The sequence below is a fragment of the Salmo trutta genome, chromosome 22, assembly GCF_901001165.1.
Source record: "Salmo trutta chromosome 22, fSalTru1.1, whole genome shotgun sequence".
Lineage (NCBI taxonomy): Eukaryota > Metazoa > Chordata > Actinopteri > Salmoniformes > Salmonidae > Salmo > Salmo trutta.
In genome coordinates this window covers 19,372,260-19,397,521 of record NC_042978.1, presented here as the reverse complement: position 1 = coordinate 19,397,521, position 25,262 = coordinate 19,372,260, and the positions used below count along the sequence as shown (strand labels likewise).

The following is a 25,262-nucleotide window of genomic DNA, read 5'->3' as shown; positions in this document are numbered from 1 at the left end:
ATCAAATGGCTACCCGGACTATTTGCATTGTGTGTGTCGTGTGTGTCCCCCCCCCCCCCCCCCCCCCCCATGCTGCTGCTACTCTCTGTTTATCATATATGCATATTCACTTTAACTATATCTACATGTACATATTACCTCAATTAGCCTGACTAACCGGTGCCTGTCTATAGCCTCGCTACTGTATATAGCCTCGCTACTGTATATAGCCTCACTACTGTATATAGCCTCGCTACTGTCTATAGCCTCGCTACTCTATATAGCCTCGCTACTGTATATAGCCTCACTACTGTATATAGCCTCGCTACTGTTATAGCCTCGCTACTGTATATAGCCTCGCTACTGTTATTTTTCACTGTCTTTTTACTGTTTTTATTTCTTTACTTATCTATTGTTTACCTAATACCTATTTTTTACTTAAAAATTGCACTGTTGGTTAGAGCCTGTAAGTAAGCATTTCACTGTATTCACCTGTTGTATTCGGCGCACGTGACAAATACATTTTGATTTGATTTGATTTTATATATTGCAGACCGATTTACCAAATATATTTTCTTCAAAGAACTGCCCCCGCTATATGTGACTTTTAAGAGAAGTTAGAAACCGATATACACAGGCAGTTAGAAACGCCAAGGCTAGCTTTTTCAAACAGAAATTTGCTTCCTGCAACTCAAACTCTAAAAAGTTCTGGGACACTGTAAAGTCCATGGAGAATAAGAACACCTCCTCCCAACTGCCCACTGCACTGAGGATAGGAAACTCTGTCACCACCGATAAGCCCACCATAATTGAGAATTTCAATAAGCATTTTTCTACGGCTGGCCATGCTTTCCACCTAACTACCCCTGCTGCATTCAACAGCACTGCACCCCCCACAGCTACTCGCCCAAGCCTCCCCCATTTCTCCTTCTCCCAAATCCATTCAGCTGATGTTCTGAAAGAGCTGCAAAATCTGGACCCCTAGAAATCAGCTGGGCTTGACAATCTGGACCCTTTCTTTCAAAAATTATCTGCCGAAATTATTGCAACCCCTATTACTAGCCTGTTCAACCTCTCTTTTGTGTCGTCTGAGATTCCCATAGATTGGAAAGCAGCTGCTGTCATCCCCCTCTTCAAAGGAGGTGACACTCTTGACCCAAATTGCTACAGACCTATATCCATCCTACCCTGCCTTTCTAAGGTCTTCGAAAGCCAAGTCAACAAACAGATTACCGACCATTTCGAATCCCACCGCACCCTCTCCGCTATGCAATCTGGTTTCAGAGCTGGTCATGGGTGCACCTCAGCCACGCTCAAGGTCCTAAACGACATCGTAACCGCCATCGATAAGAAACAATACTGTGCTGCCGTATTCATTGACCTGGCCAAAGCTGTTGACTCTGTTAATCACCACACCCTCATCGGCAGACTCAGTAGCCTTGGTTTCTCAAACGATTGCGTCGCCTGGTTCACCAACTACTTCTCTGATAGAGTTCAGTGTGTCAAATCGGAGGGCCTGTTGTCCGGACCTCTGGCAGTCTCTATGGGGCTACCACAGGGTTCAATTCTTGGGCCAACTCTTTTCTCTGTATACATCAATGATGTCGCTCTTGCTGCTGGTGAATCTCTGATCCACCTCTACGCAGACGACACCATTCTGTATACTTCTGGCCCTTCTTTGGACACTGTGTTAACAACCCTCCAGACGAGCTTCAATGCCATACAACTCTCCTTCCATGGTCTCCAACTGCTCCTAAATACAAGTAAAACTAAATGCATGCTCTTCAACCGATCGCTGCCTGCACCTGCCTGCCTGCCCAGCATCACTTCTCTGGACGGTTCTGACTTAGAATTTGTGGACAACTCCAAATACCTAGGTGTCTGGTTAGACTGTAAACTCTCCTTCCAGACTCACATCAATCATCTCCAATCCAAAGTTAAATCTAGAATTGGCTTCCTATTTCGCAACAAAGCATCCTTCACTCATGCTGCCAAACATACCCTCGTAAAACTGACCATCCTACCAATCCTCGACTTCGGCGATGTCATTTACAAAATAGCCTCCAGCACCCTACTCAACAAGCTGGATGCAGTCTATCACAGTGCCATCCGTTTTGTCACCAAAGCCCCATATACTACCCACCACTGCGACCTGTACGCTCTCGTTGGCTGGCCTTCGCTTCATAATCGTCGCCAAACACATTGGCTCCAGGTCATCTACAAGACCCTTCTAGGTAAAGTCCCCCCTTATCTCCGCTCACTGGTCACCATAGCAGCACCCACCTGTAGCACGCGCTCCAGCAGGTATATCTCTCTGGTCACCCCTAAAGCCAACTCCTCCTTTGGTCGTCTCTCCTTCAAGTTCTCTGCTGCCAATGACTGGAACGAACTACAAAAATCTCTGAAACTGGAAACACTTATCTCCCTCACTAGCTTTAAGCACCTGTTATCAGAGCAGCTCCCAGATCACTGCACCTGTACATAGCCCATCTATAATTTAGCCCAAACTACTACCTCTTCCCCTACTGTATTTATTTATTTTATTTATTATTTTGCTCCTTTACACCATATTATTTATATTTGAACTTTGAACTTTCTTCAAATTATAATTCTACTATTCCAGTGTTTTACTTGCTATACTTTATTTACTTTGCCACCATGGCCTTTTTTTTGCCTTTACCTCCCTTTACCTCCCTTATCCCTTATCTCACATCATTTGCTCACATTGTATATAGTCTTATTTTTGTCTACTGTATCATTGATTGTATGTTGCTTTACTCCATGTGTAACTCTGTGTTTTTGTATGTTGTCGAACTGCTTTGCTTTATCTTGGCCAGGTCGCAATTGTAAATGAGAACTTGTTCTCAACTTGCCTACCTGGTTAAATAAAGGTGAAATAAATAAATAAATACAAAAAGTACACCTCTTTGTTGGCATCCTATTAATTTCACACTCTTGGGTAGCATCTTGCAAGTCTAGCTAGCTGCTCCATGGTTCACACTGTATTATGGGTCCTGGATTATTTGGGGCATAGAGAAGTTGTGAAGAGTCAATAGTCAGGCTATTGTCCCTGTCATCCTCCAGTCCAGGCCTGGGCATCACACATCACACCAGAGGGTCAGATCACTCAACTGGGGCAGAAACTCATCAGACCATAGGGGCACAAGGCAATATGGTGCCCCCCTACTGGGTGACACAATTCTGAGTGGTTTTGATACTGTAGCAGCTGTGTGTGCATGTGTGAGGGGGGGTCGATGTTGATCACACACATTTGGATGGGCTTCAGGCTGCGGATGATAGTGGTACAGTGGCTGTAGGCTGTGTAAGCACACTAAGCTTTTTTAAATCAAATAGATGAACTAAATCATGCACACGCAAACAAAACCTGGACTGCACACCACAAAAACCCCAGCCCCTGGCAGCTTGTGCAAGAGGACTGCGGTAAACAATGTGAGCCCCCCCCCCACAACACCCCAGCCTGATCCCAGTCATGTGTCCCAGCTTACTGCGTGTTCTGCCTGAGCAGGCAGGCAGACTGTGTGTGTGTGTGTGTGTGTGTGTGTGTGTGTGTGTGTGTGTGTGTGTGTGTGTGTGTGTGTGTGTGTGTGTGTGTGTGTGTGTGTGTGTGTGTGTGTGTGTGTGTGTGTGTGTGTGTGTGTGTGTGTGTGTGTGTGTGTGGAGGAGAGGGTAGAGAGGGGGCTGATGTCCAAGTGGGCAGTGCAGGGTGGTGTACTCAGGACAGTTATTAATATGAATGGTCAGCACTAGTGCAATCTGGCATGTCAGCATCTCACCCACTTGTAGTCTGAACCCTCAGGCCATAAAATGTTTGCAGATCTAGCGTGTCCATTTCTAGGTTTTCAATATAGAATGGAGTGAGTGGTTCTATGCGTCCGTGGGTGTTCATCTCAGCAGAATTGTAGTGCTACAGTAGCTATGAGAAACAGATGGCTCTGACTGTAACAGGAGGCCAGACAGGCAGACCCACACTTCTTAATTAGGGCTTATAGGCAGGGGGTCAGGGGTGGGAATGGAGGGCTACTGGGGATACCCCAAGTTACCGTAATGTCTATAAGACATGGCAGTACAGTGTGAGTCATCATAAAACACAGCCTAGAACTGAGGATTATCCTTGTTTTGGTGCCGAGTGCGGCTCAAGCCTATTGACCCCAGATGAACACTGTGGTACACTCCGGATCAGCCTGTAATATTGCCTCTCGGAAAGCTTTGGATAGGCCTATAAGTTGCCTTTAGGCACATATCTAGGATCAGCTTAGGTGGGGGAAAATGTAAAACTGACCTCAGTATCTAGGAGCAATTTCATCTTACTCTTCTCTGGGCAGTTCTAGGATCAATCTGTTTAAGCCATGATGTAATGTTGTCGGTGCTCCCAAAGACCTCTGTAAGACACTGCAGCCCCAGCTGGTGGCCATCCAGAGGGAGGGGATGGGCTCTCAGTGTCTTAGTGGGGTTTACTGGCAGTGGTGATGATGTCATTCCTCTGGAGTCTGGCCGGCTGTATGAATCACTATGCTAATGAGGCCAGGAGGCCACTGATAGAGCCTCACACAGGGCCTCACAGGGTAACAATGGATCAGAGACCTCTCCCTGACCGAGTCTGTAATACCTACATGCTTCAAACAGACCACCATAGCCCCTGCGCCCAAGAAAGCGAAGGTAACCTGCCTAAATGATTACCCCCCCCCATAGCACTCACGTCAGTAGCCATTAAGTGCTTTGAAAGACTGGTCATGGCTCACATCAACACCATCATGCCGGAAACCCTAGACCCACTCCAATTCGCATACCGCCCCAACAGATCCACAAATGACACAATCTCAATTGTACTCCACACTGCCCTTTCCCACCTGGACAAAGGGAATGCTGTTAATTGACTACAGCTCAGCGTTCACCACCATAGTGCCCACAAAGCTCATCACTAAGCTAAGGACCCTGGGACTAAACACCTCCCTCTGCAACTGGATCCTGGACTTCCTGACGGGCCGCCCCCAGGTGGTAAGGGTAGGCAACAACACATCTGCCACTCTGATCCTCAACACAGGGGCCCCTCAGGGGTGCATGCTTAGTCCCCTCCTGTACTCCCTGTTCACCCACGACTGCGTGGCCAAGCACGACTCCAACACCGTCATTAAGTTTGCTGACTCAACAGTGGTAGGCCTGATCACCGACAATGATGAGACAGCCTATAGGGAGGAGGTCAGAGACCTGGCCGTGTGGTGCCAGGACAACAACCTCTCCCTCAACATGAGGAAGACAAAGGAGCTGATCGTGGACTATAGGCTGGCCAAGCTTCTTGCCATCCAGGACCTATATACCAGGCGTAGTCAGAGGAAGGCCCAAAAAATGATCACAGACTCCAGTCACCCGAATCATAGACTGTTCTCTCTGCGACCGCACGGCAAGCGGTACCGGAGCACCAAGTCTACATTTACCCCCCCCGGAAAATAGCCTCATTTTTAGTACATTATATTTAGTACATATTTTCATAACTCTATTCATTGAACTGCATTGGTGGTTAAGTGCTTGTAAGTAAGCATTTCATGGTAAGGTCTGCACCTGTTGTATTCGGCGCATGTGACAAATACAATCTGATTTGATTTTGAGGAGGAAAGAGGAGGAGAGAAGAAGACGGGAGAGAAACAGGGGAGAGAAAAATGAGAGGTGAGGCGAGAAACATGCACTACAGGGAGATTGGGGGAGACAAGAAGAGGGGGGAAACATGAGGGAGAGAGCGAAGGAGAGGGTAGAAACATGGAGGAGAGATATGAAGAGAGAGGAGGAACATGAGCAAGAGAGTGGAAACTGTAATCTGCATGGCTGAGAGGTCACAAGATCTGTTGGACCAGTTCCTGACCTGTTAGTGGGTACTGACTGTGCCCTTTTTTAAATGTATTTTTATTTCACCTTTATTTAACCAGGTAGGCCAGTTGAGAACAAGTTCTCATTTACAACTGCGACCTCGCCAAGATAAAGCAAAGCAGTGCGACACAAAAAACAACACGGAGTTACACATGGGATAAACAAGCATACAGTCAATAACACAATAGGAAAAAAGAAAGTCTATATACAGTGTGTGCAAATGGCGTGAGGAGGTAAGGCAATAAATAGGCCATAGTAGCGAAGTAATTACAATTTAGCAAATTAACACTGGAGTGATAGATGTCCAGATGATGATGTGCAAGTAGAACTACTGGTGTGCAACAGAGCAAAAAAGTAAATAAAAACAATATGGAGATGAGGTAGGTAGATTGGGTGGGCTATTTACAGATGGGCTATGTACAGCTGCAGCGATCGGTTAGCTGCTCAGATAGCTGATGTTTCAAGTTAGTGAGGGAGATATAAGCCTCCAGCTTCAGCGATTTTTGCAATTTGTTCCAGTCATTGGCAGCAGAGAACTGGAAGGAAAGCCGGCCAAAGGAGGTGTTGGCTTTGGGGATGACCAGTGAGATATGCCTGCTGGTGCGCGTGCTACGGGTGGGTGTTGCTATGGTGACCAGTGAGCTGAGATAAGGCAGAGCTTTACATAGCAAAGACTTATAGATGACCTGGAGCCAGTGGGTCTGGCGACAAATATGTAGCGAGGGCCAGCCGACAAGAGCATACAGGTCGCAGTGGTGGGTGGTATAAGGGGCTTTGGTGACAAAACGGATGGCACTGTGATAGACTGCATCCAGTTTGCTGAGTAGAGTGCTGGAAGCTATTTTGTAAATGACATCGCCGAAGTCGAGGATCGGTAGGATAGTCAGTTTTACGAGGGTATGTTTGGCAGCGTAAGTGAAGGAGGCTTTGTTGCGAAATAGGAAGCCGATTCTAGATTTAATTTTGGATTGGAGATGTTTAATATGAGTCTGGAAGGAGAGTTTACAGTCTAGCCAGACACCTAGGTATTTCTAGTTGTCCACATATTCTAAGTCAGAACCATCCAGAGTAGTGATGCTAGTGCGGGCGAGTGCGAGTGCGGCCAGCGAACGGTTGAAAAGCAAGCATTTGGTTTTACTAGCATTTAAGAGCAGTTGGAGGCCGCAGAAGGAGTGTTGTATGGCATTGAAGCTCGTTTGGAGGTTAGTTAACACAGTGTCCAAAGAAGGGCCAGATGTATACAGAATGGTGTCGTCTACGTAGAGGTGGATCAGAGATTCACCCACAGCAAGAGCTTGGCCTTGGGCAAGGAGCATGACATTTAAAGCTGCAATATGTAACTTCTTGGGAGACCTGACCAAACTCATATAGAAATTTCAGTTATAGATCTGTTATTCTCATTGAAAGCAAGTCTACGAGGCGGTATATCTGTTCTATGTGCGCTATTTATACGATTCCTATTCTTAAGTTTCGTTTTTGAGTCTTTTACTTTCAGTTTTGTACGCCAGCTTCAAACAACTGAAAATACAATATTTTTGGTTATAGAAAATATATTTCACAGCAGTTTAGATGGTACAATGATTCTCTATACTATGCAATGCTTGTTTTGTCACAAAAACTGAAATTAGGGTAACTATTCAAATTTTAGCAGCCAGGAAATGGCGGGGAAATTTCTGCATTTTGCCCCTTTAACTTTGATTGCTCAGCTTTTAGGTTTTACAAAGCTATAGAAGATCATAAAGTCATAAAAACAACCAACTCCTCTGGCGTTGTGGCTCCTGCACGTTGCATTGGATAAATTCACCATCTTACATATATACCACTCCCTACTGGATAGTGTGGTAAAAACACAAACACAGGCACACACACACACACACACTGATCTGCATGCGCGGACAGTGTAAATTACACACAGACACATATAGCAGGACACATGGCCCACCCACACACAGGCACAAAGTGTACCTGCCATAACGTAGTCACAATAGTGACAGTAGTAGTGGGAGTAGAGGCTTCGGGGAAGTGATCCCTCCCTGTGTCTCACAGACAGACAGACAGACTGGCATTGGATGCTGACAGGACCTTCCTAGTACTGCTTGTTATGTAATGATGTAATGACAGAGTTTCCACTGGAATCTCTGGCTCTAACAGCTGCCAATACCTTAATAGTGAGGATGAATCTTATTTTTTGCTCATATCAGGCTAATGAAAGGCCATCATTGTAAATAAGAATTTGTTATTAACTGACTTGCCTAGTTAAATAAAGGTTCAACTTAAAATTTCCATCCAGCTTGTTGTACAAAATATTATAATTATTCCTAAATTCCCTCTGAATTGCACTAATTATTGTTTTGGCTTAATCTCGTCTGGCTTAAATGGCTTCTCTATGAGCTCTATGAACTCTTTATGACACGAGCACATGCGCTCACACACACGCACACAATCATACACACACACACACACACACAGCTCTGACAACACCCACTAAACAGTACAGTACACTTTCTCTGACAATGACCTCTTGATCCTCTTCACTTAAACAGAGCAGCTTCAAACCATCCTGAACGGTCTGGCTGTCTGATCTGCAAAACCCTCTTGGCTCTGAGATGGATAGTTAGATCCCTATAGTGCTGTACTGTGAGTGTCTCTTCTCTTCTCTTCTCTTCTCTTCTCTTCTCTTCTCTTCTCTTCTCTTCTCTTCTCTTCTCTTCTCTCTGTAAGTGAGTGTTCTGATGCAATCCTGTCCCCTTGATGTAGAGTTTTATGGTTCCTCTACTTTTCTTTTAATCTCCTGTCCTCTCCTGTCCTCTCCTGTCCTCTCCTGTCCTGTCCTCTCCTGTCCTCTCCTGTCCTGTCCTCTCCTGTCCTCTCCTCTCCTCTCCTCTCCTCTCCTCTCCTCTCCTCTCCTCTCCTCTCCTCTCCTCTCCTCTCCTCTCCTCTCCTCTCCTCTCCTCTCCTCTCCTCTCCTGTCCCTCTGTAGCAGTAGTAGTGTTTTATGGCTCTAGCCCTGCCAGCCCCACCCGTCATGTATGAGGACAGCAGGCTCTGTGGAGTCGGGAGATTTCCTGGAATGTGCCTTTTTCCCCACAGTGGTGCAACAACAGCACCGTGCTCCTCCTGTTTTTGTCCGGCTCCACTCCGCGCTGCAGCTCCCTGTCCTGGTTTTGTTGAGACAGAGGGGAAGATGGGGGGGGGGGGGGGGGGGTAGACAGGAGTCCCCCAGAGGGAAGGCTGGCAGCCGGGGGTCCAGGGGTCCAGTCAGGGGGAGAGCTGACCCTTCTGTGCAGTCCCCCAGTCTGTGCTATGATATTGGAGATATATTTTATCCCAGATCTCAGGAAGAACAGCACCCCTCCTCCGGCCCCCCAGACATACAAACCTCCTTTTCCATAGAGACTTGCTCCAGACTATAAGATCTGTTGGAGCAGCAGTAGGATCTTAGTACTGTAAATCAACCAGATATATGGCTTTATTTATTATCCCCAGCAGCTGTGCCAATACAAACAGTCTCTTATTTAATCTGAACAGTGCAGCACCAAACTCCGTAGATTGCACCAAAGATCTTAGCCCTCTCTCTCTGCATCCCAAACCAACTCCTTGTGAAATGGGAGATGTGTGCACATCGGTCCAGTAGAGTTGAGCTGTGCCTGTCACATTTGTCAGAAGGAGTATTGTCGCACAGAAGGATGACATCACTCACCTCTGAGAGCAGTACAACAGTCCCGGGGGGAGAGCCAGGGGTCACAACCTTTCCCACTGCCTGTTAATGCTTCCCAGAGCCCTGGAGACTGATGTGGATGGTGGGGCAAGCCAGCCTGGGAACTGGCCTCCAGCCAGGCTACACTGGGCTTCCCTGGACCCCTGGCCCTCCAGGCAGGCAGCCTCTGGCCTCTGGCCCGGCCTGCAGCCAACCTGGACTGGGCTGTTTGGGGAGCAGTGACACCATGGCTGGCCTGTACGTCTGTGGGCACCGACTGACACTGTGTGTGACGTTTGGTGTGATGCTGTGTGACGTTGTGTGTTACATGGGCCAGTGTATGAGAGTCAGAGGACACGGGTCACGGCATGGCCAGCCTACTCTCCTACAGAGGGCTCCCATTGTCCACTGGAAGTCTAGTCCTACTGGTGCAGTACATGACTCACAGTACATTGTGTGGGCCTTGGTGGCTGAAGTTATTACATGAGACATACTGTTATTGATCATCCTAATGACTTCATAATAACTCTCTAAATGTTTGACCACCTGCTGATTTCTATCTCTCCACTGACTCAAGTAAGTGGTTGACAGTGGTGGAAAAAGTACTCACTTGTCATACTGGAGTAAAAGTAAAGATAACTTAATAGAAAATGACTCAAGTAAAAGTGAAAGTCACCCAGTAAAATACTACTTGAGTAAAAGTCTAAAAGTATTTGGTTTTAAATATACTTAAGTATCAAAAGTAAATGTAATTGCTAAAATATACTTACGTATCAAAAGTCAAAGTAAAAAGTATAAATCATTTCACATTTTTATTATTTTTTACAATTTATGAATAGCCAGGGGCCCACTCCAACACTCAGACATAATTTACAAACAAAGCATTTGTGTTTAGTGAGTCTGGCAGATCAGAGGCAGTAGGGATGACCAGGGATGTCCTCTTGATAAGTGCATGAATTGGACCATTTTCATGTCCTGCTAAGCATTCGATATGTAATGAGTACTTTGATTGTCTGGGAAAATGTATGGAGTAAAAAGTACATTATTTTCTTTAGGAATGTAGTGGAGTAAAAGTAAAAATTGTAAAAAATATAAATAGTAAAGTACAGATATCCCAAAAAACGACTTAAGTAACACTTTAAAGTGTTTTTACTTAAGTACTTTACATCACTGGTGGTTGACTATGTGTACAAATACATAAACAGTGGAACAGTTGTTAACTATTCTCACACACACACCCTATTCACATAAACAATACACAGTCGTGACTGCATCTCCAGCCTTCTAGTATTGTCTCACTGGAACAAGGACTATCTGGTTTAAAGGGCCAATCCTTAGTTGAAACAATAACAAAGCGTTACCCCGCCTCTGTTTTGGTTAAAAGCTAAAGGGTGGGCCTGGAGAAATGTAACCACTCATATTCATGGCCAGAGCTAGGACTGACCATCCAAGATATACAAATGATAGTTTCAAGCATGTTTTGGGGGTATGTTGCGTTTATTCACAATGTTTACAAACACTGGAGTAAAACAAGCCTATATTTGGGTTTCTGATGGGGTTTGATAGTTGAACTAAGCTCATGAGGCAATTATAAATGATATTCTTCAATAATCAATATGTATATATTATTAATGAAAGTGGAATCCAAAAATGGATGAAGGAACTTCAGATTGACCCTTTAAGCTTTACACACAAGCATGCATGCGTAATATCAACGAAAATCTCGACGGGCACTAAAATACTATCTTAAATTTACTGTCAGATTGTATCTTTCACATAATGTTCTCCCTGAAAAGGAAAAATCTAAAGAAAATGGTAACGGGAGGGGTTATTGGGAGGACCGCGAGAGCAGTGGGCGGAGCTCAGCCATTCAACAGGGGGCTGAGGAAGAGGAGAGACTGAAAGAGAGGAGGACGACACGGACAAGAGAGCTGTGACGGATTGTGTAGTGAAGAAAATATTTTACAGAGCAGGACCGCACCGTATGTCGCTGGGGACTGGAAACATGTATTGCCTGGGTTGATTGTTTATACCGTGTTCTGATGCAGTCCCCGGATCATGAGGGAAGCGCTGACCATGAGATTCGCCTGCAAAGCTAAGATGGTAAAAAGAAGTTCCGCTGTTTCCGTGCTGCAGACTGTTGCTTTTGTGGTTTGAGAGTCAGCTTTCAGAGAGGCTGGAGAGGGAGGGGGTATGCTTGGGAAAGTAGCGGATAAAGGAAAGAAACAGGGGGGGGTTGGCGGGGGATGAATTTGAACATTGAGTTTTAATTGTTTTCTCTCCCTCAACGGTCTCGTGGTGCACTTTAAATGGTATGTATCGCCTGCGCGTAAACGTTCTGCGTAAAGACGCGGCCGCGCTATGGAAATGTAACTAGTGTCCGAATAAATATGATACCATTCGTTTTTCCCCATAGAAATGAAAAACTTTTGTCTCTGAGCCGAGAGTGAAATGGTAGAACAATTGCCTTGGCCCTGGGGCGTGAGCTCCTTTTCACGGGTCCCTGCAGCTGCGTCTGGAGCAAGCACAAAGCCTACGGATCAGCCCAAAGACTTGACACCGTTGTTGTTATCTTGAGCGCATTGTTTTCACTTGGCTCAACACTAGTGTTCTGTGATGTCAGCAGAAGCAGGTTGGAGACAGACTGTTATTTGCCCGAGTAAATAGTCAATTCTGTAGTCGGCATCCTTCTCCGCTGATTTGGAGCATCCTTCCAAACTGAAGCCTGTCCAGCAATTATGAAATTGGAGTTAGTAAACAAGCCATCTTCTGTTTATATCCTGGGGTCATTTATGTGCCATGTAGTCTCTAAACTCATTCCTATTCACAACCATGTTTATCTCAGCTTTTGTATTATAGGCCTATTAGATGACACACTGAGCTGGGTCCTTTTAGAGGCTAAAATGTCCCCTGTGACAGAATAACTTGTTTGATCTCTCTTTTTATAACTCCCACCCGGGGCCTTTGGTACACCATAAGCCCCAACTTGGTCCACAAAGCAGGCAGGCCTTTAAACCCCAGTCTGAAAAACATTTCTGCCTGGCACAAAGAGCAGGCTCTGTGCAAACTGTGGACTCAGCAGGCTGGGCCACAGAGCAGAAATACCTCCTGCTATTGTTTTGGAGTGGACTGGACTGCATAACTCACTGAGTGAAGTATTTATCTCGCAGGCAGAGAGGCAGCACTGTACAGGAAACGGATGGAAAATACAGACCTTCTGGCCTGTTATATCTCCTGCACTCAGTTACTCCGCTGTGGCCCTCTTTCTCTCTCTATACCAGAGCCCATTGCCACCACACACTGTTAATCAGTGCCTGACTGATTGTTTGGGGTGGGTTCCCTGCATGGCCCTCTGTGCTGTGTTTTTGTTAGAACCCAAACATCCACCCACAACAGTCCTGGGCTAAGTGCCACTGGCCTTAAGAGCTGGCGTTTTAAGCCTGTTAACGGCCAGCCGTAACCTTTGACTCTAGCTGCCACCACTCTGTCTGGGGAGGGAGTGGACATTGCCATTGTCCTGTTATGGCAGCGGTGCAAAGTGAGAGTTTGGACTTGCTGGAGTGTTTCTGTCCTCTAAACAGCTCCTCTTTATGGGATTCAAATTAGATCTGGTCACCGTTACACTGCATGTGGTTGCCTTCCTTGACTGGGCAGATTTGAGTGAACTGCAGTTCTGTGTGTGCTCTGCATAGCTGAGAGGCAATATGTCGCCAATATGGATTCAGAGCCAGAGAGTAGACTACATTGTGTGTGTGTGTGTGTGTGTGTGTGTGGAGCAGTGAGCAGTACATGTACTGTATTTCCACCAGTTCCAGGCTCTGGGAGGGAGGCTTCAGGTTGAGCCAGTCTCAGACAGGCAGGCGATCTTTTATTGTCTTTAGTCTACAGACAGTTCTCAGCTTTAGCTCTCATCTCCTGCGCTCCAGTGGCCCTCTCCAGCTCTGACCTCAGCTCTCAGAGAGGGCGAAAGGTATGGGGGTGAGGGAGACAGTCTCTCCTACTCAGTGGCACTCTGCTCAGTATGGGTTTCATTCTCTATCTCTTTTGCTCTGTCCTTGAGTCATAACAAAACTCCTCTTTTGTTTCTAGACACACTTCTTTTTAAATGTGATACATTTTGCTACAGTTTTGGTATGTTCAGCTTTGTTGTGGTCGTGTGTTCTAGAGGAGGGTTTGTCTGTGTGTCAACAGCTCAGTACGGAAATAAATGTATGAAATGTATACATTCATAAGTTGCTCTGGATAAGAGCGTCTGCTAAATGACTAAAATGTAATTATGTCTCTCCCACAGAGCTCGGTGCAGGACTGGGGGGAGGAAGTGGAGGAGGGAGCAATATACAACGTGACACTGAAGAGGGTCCAGATTCAGCAGGCTGCCAACAAGGGAGCAAGATGGCTGGGGGTGAGTGGACCACTCTGCTCTTTCACTACAACACACTGGTTGAAAGCACGCAAACTTGAGAACTTGCTCAAACAATGACCCTGATCAATGCATTATATCTATAAACAGATTGAATCTTTCCATTGGAGAATTGATTATATAATCACTAGTTAACATGGCAACATAGGACAGATTGAATCACTTTGCAATTATATAAGTCTATAGTTCTTTGTGAAAGGAGAGGGTTACAATAATAGTTTCGTGGATAGAGCTTGTCTGTTTCATTGTAAGATATGCAGTAATGTCCATTTGCAATCACTGGGCGTTTTAACATTTAAACTGTTGAATTCTCCCATTTTTGCCAACACCCTGCGCAGGCCATATAAAAACCTTTACACAAATAGCCTACTCAACTGTTTGTCAAAGTCATGTGATTTCCTGATTTGCCAGTTCCATAGAGAGAGAGTACTCTGGTGCCCAAAAGCCTGTTTTAGCACTGGCAGCGCCATTAAGGACTTTTACAATTTTGAAGTAGTCAACTGGGAGGGACTTCCTATGGGTTAAGGAAGAATCACAAAATTCCATCCACATCATCAAGAGGGATCAGCCAATGAATTATACTCATGAATTATAATCAATTATACTCACATTCCATAACTGCAGGTGGCAGTAAAATGCCAACCTTGGCTTTATACCTGTTCAAACGGCACATTCCAGGTGGCAGTATGCACCCTTTCAGTTTGTATACCAACTCATAGAAGTAGCAGAATAAGAAAATGGAGATGGCCACAATGGCACTGCCCATGCTCTCACAGATGCCATAATGAAACAGGTGCAATGTTGCGTCCTCTAATTCTCTCTGTCTGGTTCTAATTAGGTCATTCCATGTCATTTCAGCAAGCCTTGACAACCACCATCTCAGATTATTCTGAAATTGTTTCTGTAGTTAGAAACAGATAAGATAAGCATTCCGGAAACATTATTTTGTTGAAATATAATTTGATCTCTGATAAATGAAGCTAATTGATTGCATCTAAATTGTCCATTTTAATTTATAGGATTAATGTAATATTCTATAATTATAGTACCTAACATCTGATTTGGACCAAACCTTTTTCTAACAATGAGTTAGACATGAGGAATCCAAAGAAGTGGTCAAAAGCCATCCACGGGCGCCCAACACCCCACGCCAATCTCACCCCAACAACAAGTATATAGTATCAGTTCTCTGTTTGACGACTAGTATGGAGCTCAGAGTATTGTTTTTTTCCATCCTATGTAATGTATTCTCAGTGAATTTGTCCCACCCCACCTGGTCAGACAAATGAGTCATTAAAGTCACTGTTTAAAATGCAAACTTTTTTGAATGTTTGTCACAAATCCAATGCAAGTCAATGGTACTTATGTTAGCATTTTCTTGCAAATCATCCTAAAGTATCTAGCAATAGATTGTGTAACTCAAGGATATTGCTTACAGATTTTTGGGATATGAATTGCAGAAATGCTAATGTAGTTACCATTGACTTGCATTGGATTTGTGCCACAAACGCCAAAAAGCAACCAAAGCATGGGTTGCTGTCATACCTGGCCCAAAGACTGCTTACAGGGTAAGAAAACAATATAGTATGTATGTATGTATGTATGTATGTATGTATGTATGTATGTATGTATGTATGTATGTATGTATGTATGTATGTATGTAAGTAAATGTTGTGATTTGGGTGAACTATCCCTTTAACAATGGGGGATTCTTTAAAAAAAAGCCTAATAGCAGGAACAGCACCATCTAGTGGTCAGAACCTGGTATTATCAGGATGTAGGATGGGACATACACCCAACAACTTCAATTACTAATTTCTCTCCACAGGGGAAAGAAACCATCACCAAATTCACTGAGAAGTCATGATATAGGATTAAGAAACAATACTCTGAGCTGCAGCGGCATACTACTTGTCAAACATAGAGAATTGATACAACGGGCTATTGACCACCTCTTTTGAGTCCTCATGTCTTACACATTAGAAAAAAGTTAGGTCCAAATAGGTTGGGTACTATAATTTTTGAATATTGAATATTATATGAATCCTAGAAATTAAAATGGTCAATTTGTGTGCAATCAATCAGCTTCATTTCTCAGGGAACAAATTATATTTAAAAAAAACAATTTAGCAGGAATGCTAATCATATCTGTTTCTAACAACAATCTGAGATGGTGGGTGTTGAAATCGTCTTTCTTGTGCTTTTTGAAGTGGAACGACCCAACTGCCACCACAATTCTTCTTTCCCTGCATGTTGCATCCTGTAAAAGCAAAGCATATGGATGAGAACAACTACCCCACATAATCATATGGCAGTATACATTTAGAGTGCTTGTTTATTGTAGCCCCTGAGTGGGAGGGAGTGGGAGTTCTGTATATGCGAATGTATGAGTAAGCTAGTGAAAACAAGACTATTGTCTGTTCTGTTGATTGTCTCTTTGTGGTTGTTGGTGATTGTAATCCCTTCATTTCTTTAGTGGGAAAGCAAGATAATGTAAACAGCGAGCCACACTGGCGCTTTGTTTACTGTTGTGGCACTGCCCATAGAGTGCCATCTGAAGAAATGCTATACAAATGTGAATGTAAATGTTTGGTACTTGACAGTCAGTACATTTGTGGTGAGATTTTGCCGGAGAGCAGTACTGACTTTGAGAGTGGAGAGCTACTGTGAGTTGAACTGAGTCTGCTGTCCTCTTTGCCTCCCTCTCTTAGCCAGAGGACAGGGTGGAGGAGGGGTGCTCCACTCCGTGATTAGAAGCAGATTGGAGAGTTTCCTGTTTTAGTGTGCTAGCAGCACCAAATATCTCTCTTCTAATTCTTCTCCCAGCAGACACAATACTCATACCCATCTGCTTAAGAATTAAATATAGGGTGCCTTTGTCTCAACACCTCTGTGTCTCCCTCCATTTCTCTCCCCCGTTCTCATCATTCTAATATCCTTGGTTCTTTCAATCTTGTCTGATCACAGGCGGAGGGGGACCGGCTGCCCCCTGGCCACACAGTGAGCCAGCTGGAAACCTGTAAGATCCGGAGTATCCGGGCGGGAACGCTGGAACGGCTGGTGGAGACCCTGCTGACGGCGTTCGGGGACAATGACCTCACTTACACCAGCATCTTCCTGTCCACGTACCGCGCCTTCGCCAGCACACACACCGTGCTGCAGCTGCTGTTGGACAAGTACGTCTGGGTCTGGGGGCTGTAGTGTACAGCAGAGGCTGGCAAGTCCTGGTCCTGGTGGGCCCAAGTGTGTTCAGGCTTTTCTCCCAGCCATAGTGCTATAAGACCTGGCTCAAATAATTTAGCTAATCAACATGGTTTTTATGAGGTCAATTGTATGTATAAGTGATGGGCTGTGACACACTGTGACTGAAGAACACTACCGCTCTACATTGAGAGGCTAAGGAAACTTATTGGTCTCACTTCTTTTACAGACTGATGGTAGACATTGGTGCTGAAATGTTATTTTCTCTTGTTTTCTTTCTCAGATATGGAATTCCAGAGGATAGTGAAGGACAGATGGAGCGATGTAGACCCTCTGAAACCAAAGGAGCCGTTCGAACGTAAGATTTCTCAACATCTCCTACTTTCTTAGTCTGTCTGTCTTTGCTTACTTTCCATATGGATTCAACCTGAGTTGTTACTGTGTAGCTCCTCAGTCTGCCTTTCCCTCTGTCAGCAGCAGCTTGCTCCCAGCAGGCTTCCTTGACTTTATCTCTGCCCCCCTTCCCTCCTCACCCTCAGTGCCCTGGCCTCCATCCTTCGAGTTTGGCTGGACCAGTGTCCAGAGGACTTCCAGGAGCCTCCATCTTACCCCTGCCTCCACAGAGTCATGGCCTATCTACAGAGGGCCCTGCCTGGATCGGAGCCCATTCGTAGAGCCCAGAGTCTACTGGGGCAGCTACAAGCCGAGGCCAGTCTGGATCCAGACTCCGAGGGTGGGTGAAGAGTCTAAGATATCTAGTTAATTAGTACTCTATCCTCCCTCAATTCTTTAGTCTTTTTATCTATGTCTCTATCCCTCTCCTTCATTTCTCTCTATTTCTATCTCCATCTCTTTCTCTCCATTGGGCGTGTGTGAGACACACTTGACCCTCTTCTCATGCATTGAAAAAAGTAGGCCTGCTGCTTTCATTTTCAGATGAATACAGTGTATGTTCAGTGTGTTAACTTTTCAATTGTGCCTCCAAATCGGTGCATATGCACCTGCAATTCTACAGTTGAAGTCGGAAGTTTACATACACCTTAGACATATACATTTAAATTCAGTTTTTTCACAATTCCTGACATTTAATCCTAGTAAAACTTCCCTGTCTTAGGTCAGTTAGGATCACCACTTTATTTCAAGAATGTGAAATGTCAGAATAATAGTAGAGAGAATTATTTCTTTCAGCTTTTATTTCTTTCATCACATTCCCAGTGGGTCAGAAGTTTACATACACTCAATTAGTATTTGGTAGCATTGCCTTTACATTGTTTAACTTGGGTCAAACGTTTTGGGTAGCCTTCCACAAGCTTCCCACAATAAATTGGGTGAATTTTGGCCCATTCCTCCTGACAGAGCTGGTGTAACTGAGTGAGGTTTGTAGGCCTCCTTGCTTGCACACGCTTTTTCAGTTCTGCCCACAAATGTTCTATAGGATTGAGGTCAGGGCTTGTGATGGCCACTCCAATACCTTGACTTTGTTGTCAAGCACCCCCTCAACATGATGCTGCCACCCCCGTGCTTCAAAGTTGGGATGGTGTTCTTCGGCTTGCAAGCCTCCCCCTTTTTCCTCCAAACATAACGATGGTCATTATGGCCAAACAGTTCTATTATTGTTTCATCACACCAGAGGACATTTCTCCAAAAAGTACGATCTTTGTCCTCATGTGCAGTTGCAAACAGTAGTCTGGCTTTTTTATGTCGGTTTTGGAGCAGTGGCTTCTTCCTAGCCGAGCGGCCTTTCAGGTTATGTCGATATAGGATTAGTTTTACTGTGGATATAGATACTTTTGTACCTGTTTCCTCCAGCATCTTCACAAGGTCCTTTGCTGCTGTTCTGGGATTGATTTGCACTTTTCGCACCAAAGTACGTTCATCTCTAGGAGACAGAATACGTCTCCTTCCTGAGCGGTATGATGGCTGCGTGGTTCCATGGTGTTTATACTTGCGTACTATTGTTTGTACAGATGAATGTGGTACCTTCAGGCGTTTGGAAATTTCTCCCAAGGATGAACCAGACTTGTGGAGGTCTACAATTTGTTTTATGAGGTCCTGGTTTATTTCTTTTGATTTTCCCATGTAAAGAAGCACTGAGTTTGAAGGTAGGCCTTGAAATACATCCACAGGTACACCTCCAATTGACTCAAATTATGTCAATTAGCCTATCAGAAGCTTCTAAAGCCATTACATCATTTTCTGTAATTTTCCAAGCTGTTTAAAGGCACAGTCAACTTAGTGTATGTAAACTTCTGACCCACTGGAATTGTGATGCAGTGAATTATAAGTGAAATAATCTGTCTGTAAACAATTGTTGGAAAAATTACTTGTGTCATGCACAAAGTAGATGTCCTAACAAACTTGCCAGAACTATAGTTTGTTAACAAGAAATGTGTGGAGTGGTTGAAAAACGAGTTTTTATGACTCCAACCTAAATGTATGTAAACTTCCGACTTCAACTGTATATCATAAGCGTTGTAACTGCAGCACCTTCACCCGGGAGATCCATAATTTTCCTACCACCACATTGTGAACTGCAGCAGATTGAAGCTTGTGATTGGTTTAGTGGGGGTCCAGGACCAAGCCAATTGGATGCGCGTTGGTTAAAAAAAAAAAATCCCTCACGATTAGCGTGGAGCAGCCTTTCTACTGGGGCACAACGGCAGACTGGACAGGCACGTTTGTTCTCCGCTGATCAAAGTTTGTGAACAACATTTTCAGAACCGCAGCATGCCAACCTGTAGCGCTAATTGTCAACAAGTGAATTTTCTGTCACTCCTGTCGCAGAATGTTTCCTTTTGACAGCATGTGATAATATAGCTTAGCCTACTATAGTGATTGAATCCACCACTTGCATGAGCCGGTTGCGGCCGGCTGCGGCCGGCTGCGACAGAGCCTGGACTCAAACCCAGAATCTCTAGTGGCACAGCTAGCACTGCGATGCACTCAGGAGGTGAGTATTAGCATTTTCTAACCAAACACCAATGTAAGTCAATGTTACCCAGCTAGCATACTCTAAATTCCATGCCCAAATAATCTCAAAGTAACTTCAAACCAAGTCATCGGGTTTTGAGTGTGTATTTGTGGACTACAGGAAAAGGAGGGCCAAGCATGCCCCCATTCTCATCGACGGGGCTGTAGTGGAGAAGGTCGAGAGCTTCAAGTTCCATGGTGTCACATCAACAACAACCATCATGGTGAAAACACGCCAAGACAGTCTTGAAGAGGGCACGACAACCCCTATTCCCCCTCAGGAGACAGAAAAGATTTGGCATGGGTCCTCAGATACTCAGTTCTACAGCTGCACCATCGAGAGCATCCTGACTGGTTGCATCACCGCCTGGTATGGCAACTGCTCGACATCTGACCGGAAGGCGCTACAGAGGGTAGTGCTTACGTCTCAGTACATCACTGGGGCCAAGCTTCCTGCCATCCAGGACCTTTATACTAGGCAGTGTCAGAGGAAGGCACAAAAAATTGCCAAAGACTCCAACCACACTAGTCATAGACTGTTCTCTCTTCTACCGCATGGCAAGCAGTACCGGAGTGCCAAGTCTATGTCCAAAAGGCTCCTTAACAGCTTCTACTCCCAAGCCATAAGTGCTTGACAGCTAATCAAATGGTTACCCGGTCTATTTGCATTGACCCCAACCCTTTTTTTGTTGCTGCTGCTACTCACTGTTTATTATCTATGCATAGTCATTTTACCTCTACATACATGTACATAAACTCAGCAAAAAAATAAACGCTCCTTTTTCAGGTCCCTGTCTTTCAAAGATAATTTGTAAAATCCAAATAACTTCACAGATCTTCATTGTAAAGGGTTTAAACACTGTTTCCCATGCTTGTTCAATGAACCATAAACAATTAATGAACATGCACCTGTAGGACGGTCATTAAGACACTAACAGATAACAGCTTAAGCAATTAAGGTCACAGTTATGAAAACGTAGGACACTAAAGAGGCCTTTCTACTGACTCTGGAAAAACACCAAAAGGAAGATGCCCAGGGTCCCTGCTCATCGGCGTGAATTTGCCTTAGGCATGCTGCAAGGAGGCATGAGGACTGCAGATGTGGCCAGGGCAATAAATTGCAATGTCCGTACTGTGAGACGCCTAAGACAGCGCTACAGGGAGACAGGACGGACAACTGATCATCCTCGCAGTGGCAGACCACGTGTAACAACACCTGGACAGGATCGATATATCCGAACATCACACCTGCGGGACAGGTACAGGATGGCAACAAAAACTGCCCGAGTTACACCAGAAACGCACAATCCCTCCATCGGTGCTCATTGGCTGAGAGAGGCTGGACTGAGGGGTGGAGGCCTGTTGTAAGGCAGGTCGTCACTAGACATCACTGGCAACAACGTCGCTTATGGGCACAAACTCACCGTCACTGGACCAGAAAGGACTGGCAAAAAGTGCTCTTCGTTGATGAGTCGCGGTTTTGTCTCACCAGGGGTGATGGTCGGAATCGCTTTTATTGTCGAGGGAATGAGCGCTACACCGAGGCCTGTACTCTGGAGCGAGATCGATTTGGAGGTGGAGGGTCCGTCATGGTCTGGGGCGACGTGTCACAGCATCATTGGACTGTGCCTGCAATGACAACAAGCGATTTCAATGCTGTGCATTATAGGGTAGACGACATCCTCCCTCATGTGGTACCCTTCCAGCAGGCTCATCCTGACATGACCCTCCAGCATTGCAATGCCACCAGCCATACTGCTCGTTCTGTGCGTGATTTCCTGCAAGACGGGAATGTCAGTGTTCTGCCATAGCCAGCGACGAGCCCGGATCTCAATATCATTGAGCACGCCTGGGACCTGTTGGATCGGAGGGTGAGGGCAAGGACCACTCCCCCCAGAAATGTCCTGGAACTTGCAGGTGCCTTGGTGGAAGAGTGGGGTAACATCTCACAGCAAGAACTGGCAAATCTGGTGCAGTCCGTGAGGAGGAGATGCACTGCGGTACTTAATGCAGCTGGTGGCCACACCAGATACTGACTGTTACTTTTGATTTTGACCCCCCCCCCCTTTGTTCAGGGACACATTACTCCACTTCTGTTAGTCACATGACTGTGGAACTTGTTCAGTTTGTCTCAGTTGTTCAATCTTATGTTCATACAAATATTTACACATGTTAAGTTTGCTGAAAATAAACGCAGTTGACTGTACCCCTGTACATTGACTCGGTACCGGTACCCCGTGTGTGTGTGTGTGTGTGTGTGTGTGTGTGTGTGTGTATCCTCGTTATTTTGTTACTTTTTTCTTTCTTTATTTAGTAAATATTTTCTTAACCAACAATGCAGTTAACATAAGAGTTAAGTACTTTGCAAGTAAGCATTTCATGGTAAGGTCTACTACACCTGTTGTATTTGGTGCATGTGACAATGATTTGATTTTGTTTAGATTTTTTTTTTCAAACTGTACGAGAATCTTGAATAATAATTTAAAAAATAACAATTATTCCGCCCTGGTCATGGGCCTAAGCCATATGAAAATATGTAGAAATGCAGGAAATGAACTTTAACCACGGCTATGGGTTGGAGGCAATGACATTCACGAAAGGAGATCACACTCCAAGCTATCTCCAAAAGTTGGCAGCCCTGCCATTATGAATGAAATCATTTGATCATTTCTCCTCTTGGTAGGTTTCTCTGGCGGTTTCCATGGCAACAGCTCCTTCTGCCTGGGTGAGGATGAGGAAGTGGAGATCGAGGTCCAGGAAGACTTCCTGTCATTTGATGCAGATTTGGTGGCTGAGCAGCTAACCTATATGGATGCGGTAAGAGAGGCTGAGGGAGGCTGGGTGGGAGTATGGGCTGCCAATGTATTTGAACAATATAGGATAAATATACATTTTAAAGTAACTGTCCAGTATTACCATATTTCTATGAAATACATTTTTAAATAATTATAATACGAGTGAAGTAGTTTTCCTTGTTAAAAATGCTAATTAAGTAGGTCATAAATCAGCTTTTCTGTGTTGTGATGGTGTGTGCGGACCCCCAAAAAATATTAATGAGAGTAGACCGCTGATTTGGCCAGCTCAACCAATGAGCCAACATGACTTCATGTTCTATGAGGAAATGGCAAGCATTTTTATGATACAAGTTTTTGAGGTGAGTTTTTATTTAAGTGTTTTTATTTTTTTGCCAATTTATGCTTTGGCCACATACGATATAGGTCAGCAACAATATTTTGGTATGCGTTAACAGAATAACTTTTTTTAAAGTAATATTTTCACTGGACAGTTACTTTAAAAGTTTGAATGCTAATAGTCTCATTGTTTGTCTGTTTCCAGTTGTTGTTCAAGAAGGTGGTTCCTCACCACTGCCTGGGTTCCATCTGGTCCCAGAGGGATAAGAAGCAAAACAAGCACAGTGCTTCCACCATCCGTGCCACCATCACCCAGTTCAATGCTGTGGCAGCATGTGTGGTCAGCACCATACTGCACCGACGCCAGATCCGCCCGCACCTCAGGGCACGGGTCATCCAGCGCTGGATAGACGTCGCTCAGGAGTGTCGCATGCGTAAGAACTTCTCCTCGTTGCACGCCATCGTATCTGCACTGCAGTCCAACCCACTCTACAGACTGAAGAGGGCCTGGTCCTGCGTGCACAAGTGGGTCTTTCACAAGCTGAATGCATATGAACTGATCAGTCACTCACAACTCATGTGATAGAGTTCTTATGCATTCCCAATTAGTTCTAACCTTTCTCTGTCATTTCCACAGAGACGGCATCTCTACGTTCGAGGAACTATCAGACATCTTCTCAGATCACAACAACTACCTGACTAGTCGAGAGCTGCTAATGAGGGTGAGACTCTGCACTGGGAATGCCTGCATACCAGACATTGTGGATGTTGAGGAAGTGGTTAATTGATGATGAATTGATTGTGTAAATATCAAATCACTACTAAAATCAATCTACTCTTTCCCCTACAGGAGGGCACCTCTAAGTTTGCCAATCTGGAAGGCTGTGCTAAGGAGCACCAGAAACGCATTCACAAACGACTCCAGCTGCAGAAGGAAATGGTGAGCAATGGAGCAAGTTACAAGCCACTATGAGTTTGCGGCCCTGTTTGTTTCCATTTCAGGAAGGGGGTAAAAGTGAGTAGCTTAGCTGTGCCTGCTGAGTGGTATGTTTTAACCTATGCTTTGTCTCTCCTCCCAGGGTGCCATGCAGGGGACGATACCTTACCTGGGCACCTTCCTGACAGACCTGACCATGTTAGATACTGCTCTGCCAGACCTAGTAGAGGTGAGCCTTACTATCATCCTACTCACTCCTTCTGTTTAGTTGTAGAGACTCTGGTTGTAGAGACTTGTGTGTTGTGACCACTGTTTGCAACTACAGCATGAGTTTCCATGAGTATGTGAGGAATTAGTTTGGCAGTTTTTGGAGAAGCCCACTGCTGTTTGTCTAGCCAGCCCCGTGTGGGATGAGAGTTCAGTCTTTCAGTGTCCTCTGTGTCTTCTGCAGGGTGGGCTCATCAACTTTGAAAAGAGGCGAAGGGTGAGTGTCATTTTCAACCTGTTCTAAACCACTAATTAGGTGATTAGGAAAAGTCATTCATGTTGGTAGTGTCAGCTCAATTGACATGATTGACATTGATCTCTCTCTTGCAGGAGTTTGAGGTGATAGCTCAGATCAAGCTGCTGCAGTCTGCGTGTAACAGCTACTGTCTGAGTGCTGACTCTGCCTTCCTGCGCTGGTTCAAGAGCCAGCCCCAGCACAGCGAGGAGGAGAGGTGCAAACATCATCAGTCATTCACACTATATATCACCACATCAGCTCTTGCTATCCTCTCTTTCTTTCTGATTGTTTCTCAGGTTAAGTGGACTGGTAGCAGTGATGTCATGATTCTTTTCGGTTTCTCTTGCAGCTATGCTATGTCTTGTGACATTGAAGGAGTGGGAGACAGCAGTCCTACTTCACCCAAACCTCGCAAGAGCATGGTCAAGAGACTTAGCCTGTAAGCACACTCTAGAGGAATTCTAACATATACTGTACTTGATATTTTGATTTACAATAAATCTACACTGAATAATATAGACATTATTGTAATGGTGTAGAAT

The 25,262-nt window shown here is 44.9% G+C and overlaps 1 protein-coding gene across 2 annotated transcripts in view; it reads left to right on the top strand.

Moving 5' to 3' along the window:
• The window catches only part of rgl1 (ral guanine nucleotide dissociation stimulator-like 1), a 35,935-nt gene that overhangs the window by 6,469 nt on the left and 4,204 nt on the right, over positions 1–25,262 (top strand). Inside the window, exons 1-13 of one of the 2 annotated variants that reach the window (XM_029707097.1) lie at positions 11,389–11,659; positions 13,848–13,958; positions 16,944–17,152; positions 17,461–17,535; positions 17,717–17,910; positions 22,831–22,964; positions 23,484–23,803; positions 23,916–24,000; positions 24,129–24,218; positions 24,358–24,444; positions 24,667–24,699; positions 24,813–24,934; positions 25,070–25,159. In XM_029707097.1, the coding sequence (XP_029562957.1) occupies positions 11,615–11,659; positions 13,848–13,958; positions 16,944–17,152; positions 17,461–17,535; positions 17,717–17,910; positions 22,831–22,964; positions 23,484–23,803; positions 23,916–24,000; positions 24,129–24,218; positions 24,358–24,444; positions 24,667–24,699; positions 24,813–24,934; positions 25,070–25,159 (1,595 nt within the window). In that variant the 5' untranslated portion in view covers positions 11,389–11,614. Of the gene's footprint in view, positions 1–11,388; positions 11,660–13,847; positions 13,959–16,943; positions 17,153–17,460; positions 17,536–17,716; positions 17,911–22,830; positions 22,965–23,483; positions 23,804–23,915; positions 24,001–24,128; positions 24,219–24,357; positions 24,445–24,666; positions 24,700–24,812; positions 24,935–25,069; positions 25,160–25,262 lie in introns of those variants that run through there. The other variant, XM_029707096.1, reaches the window with a different exon arrangement.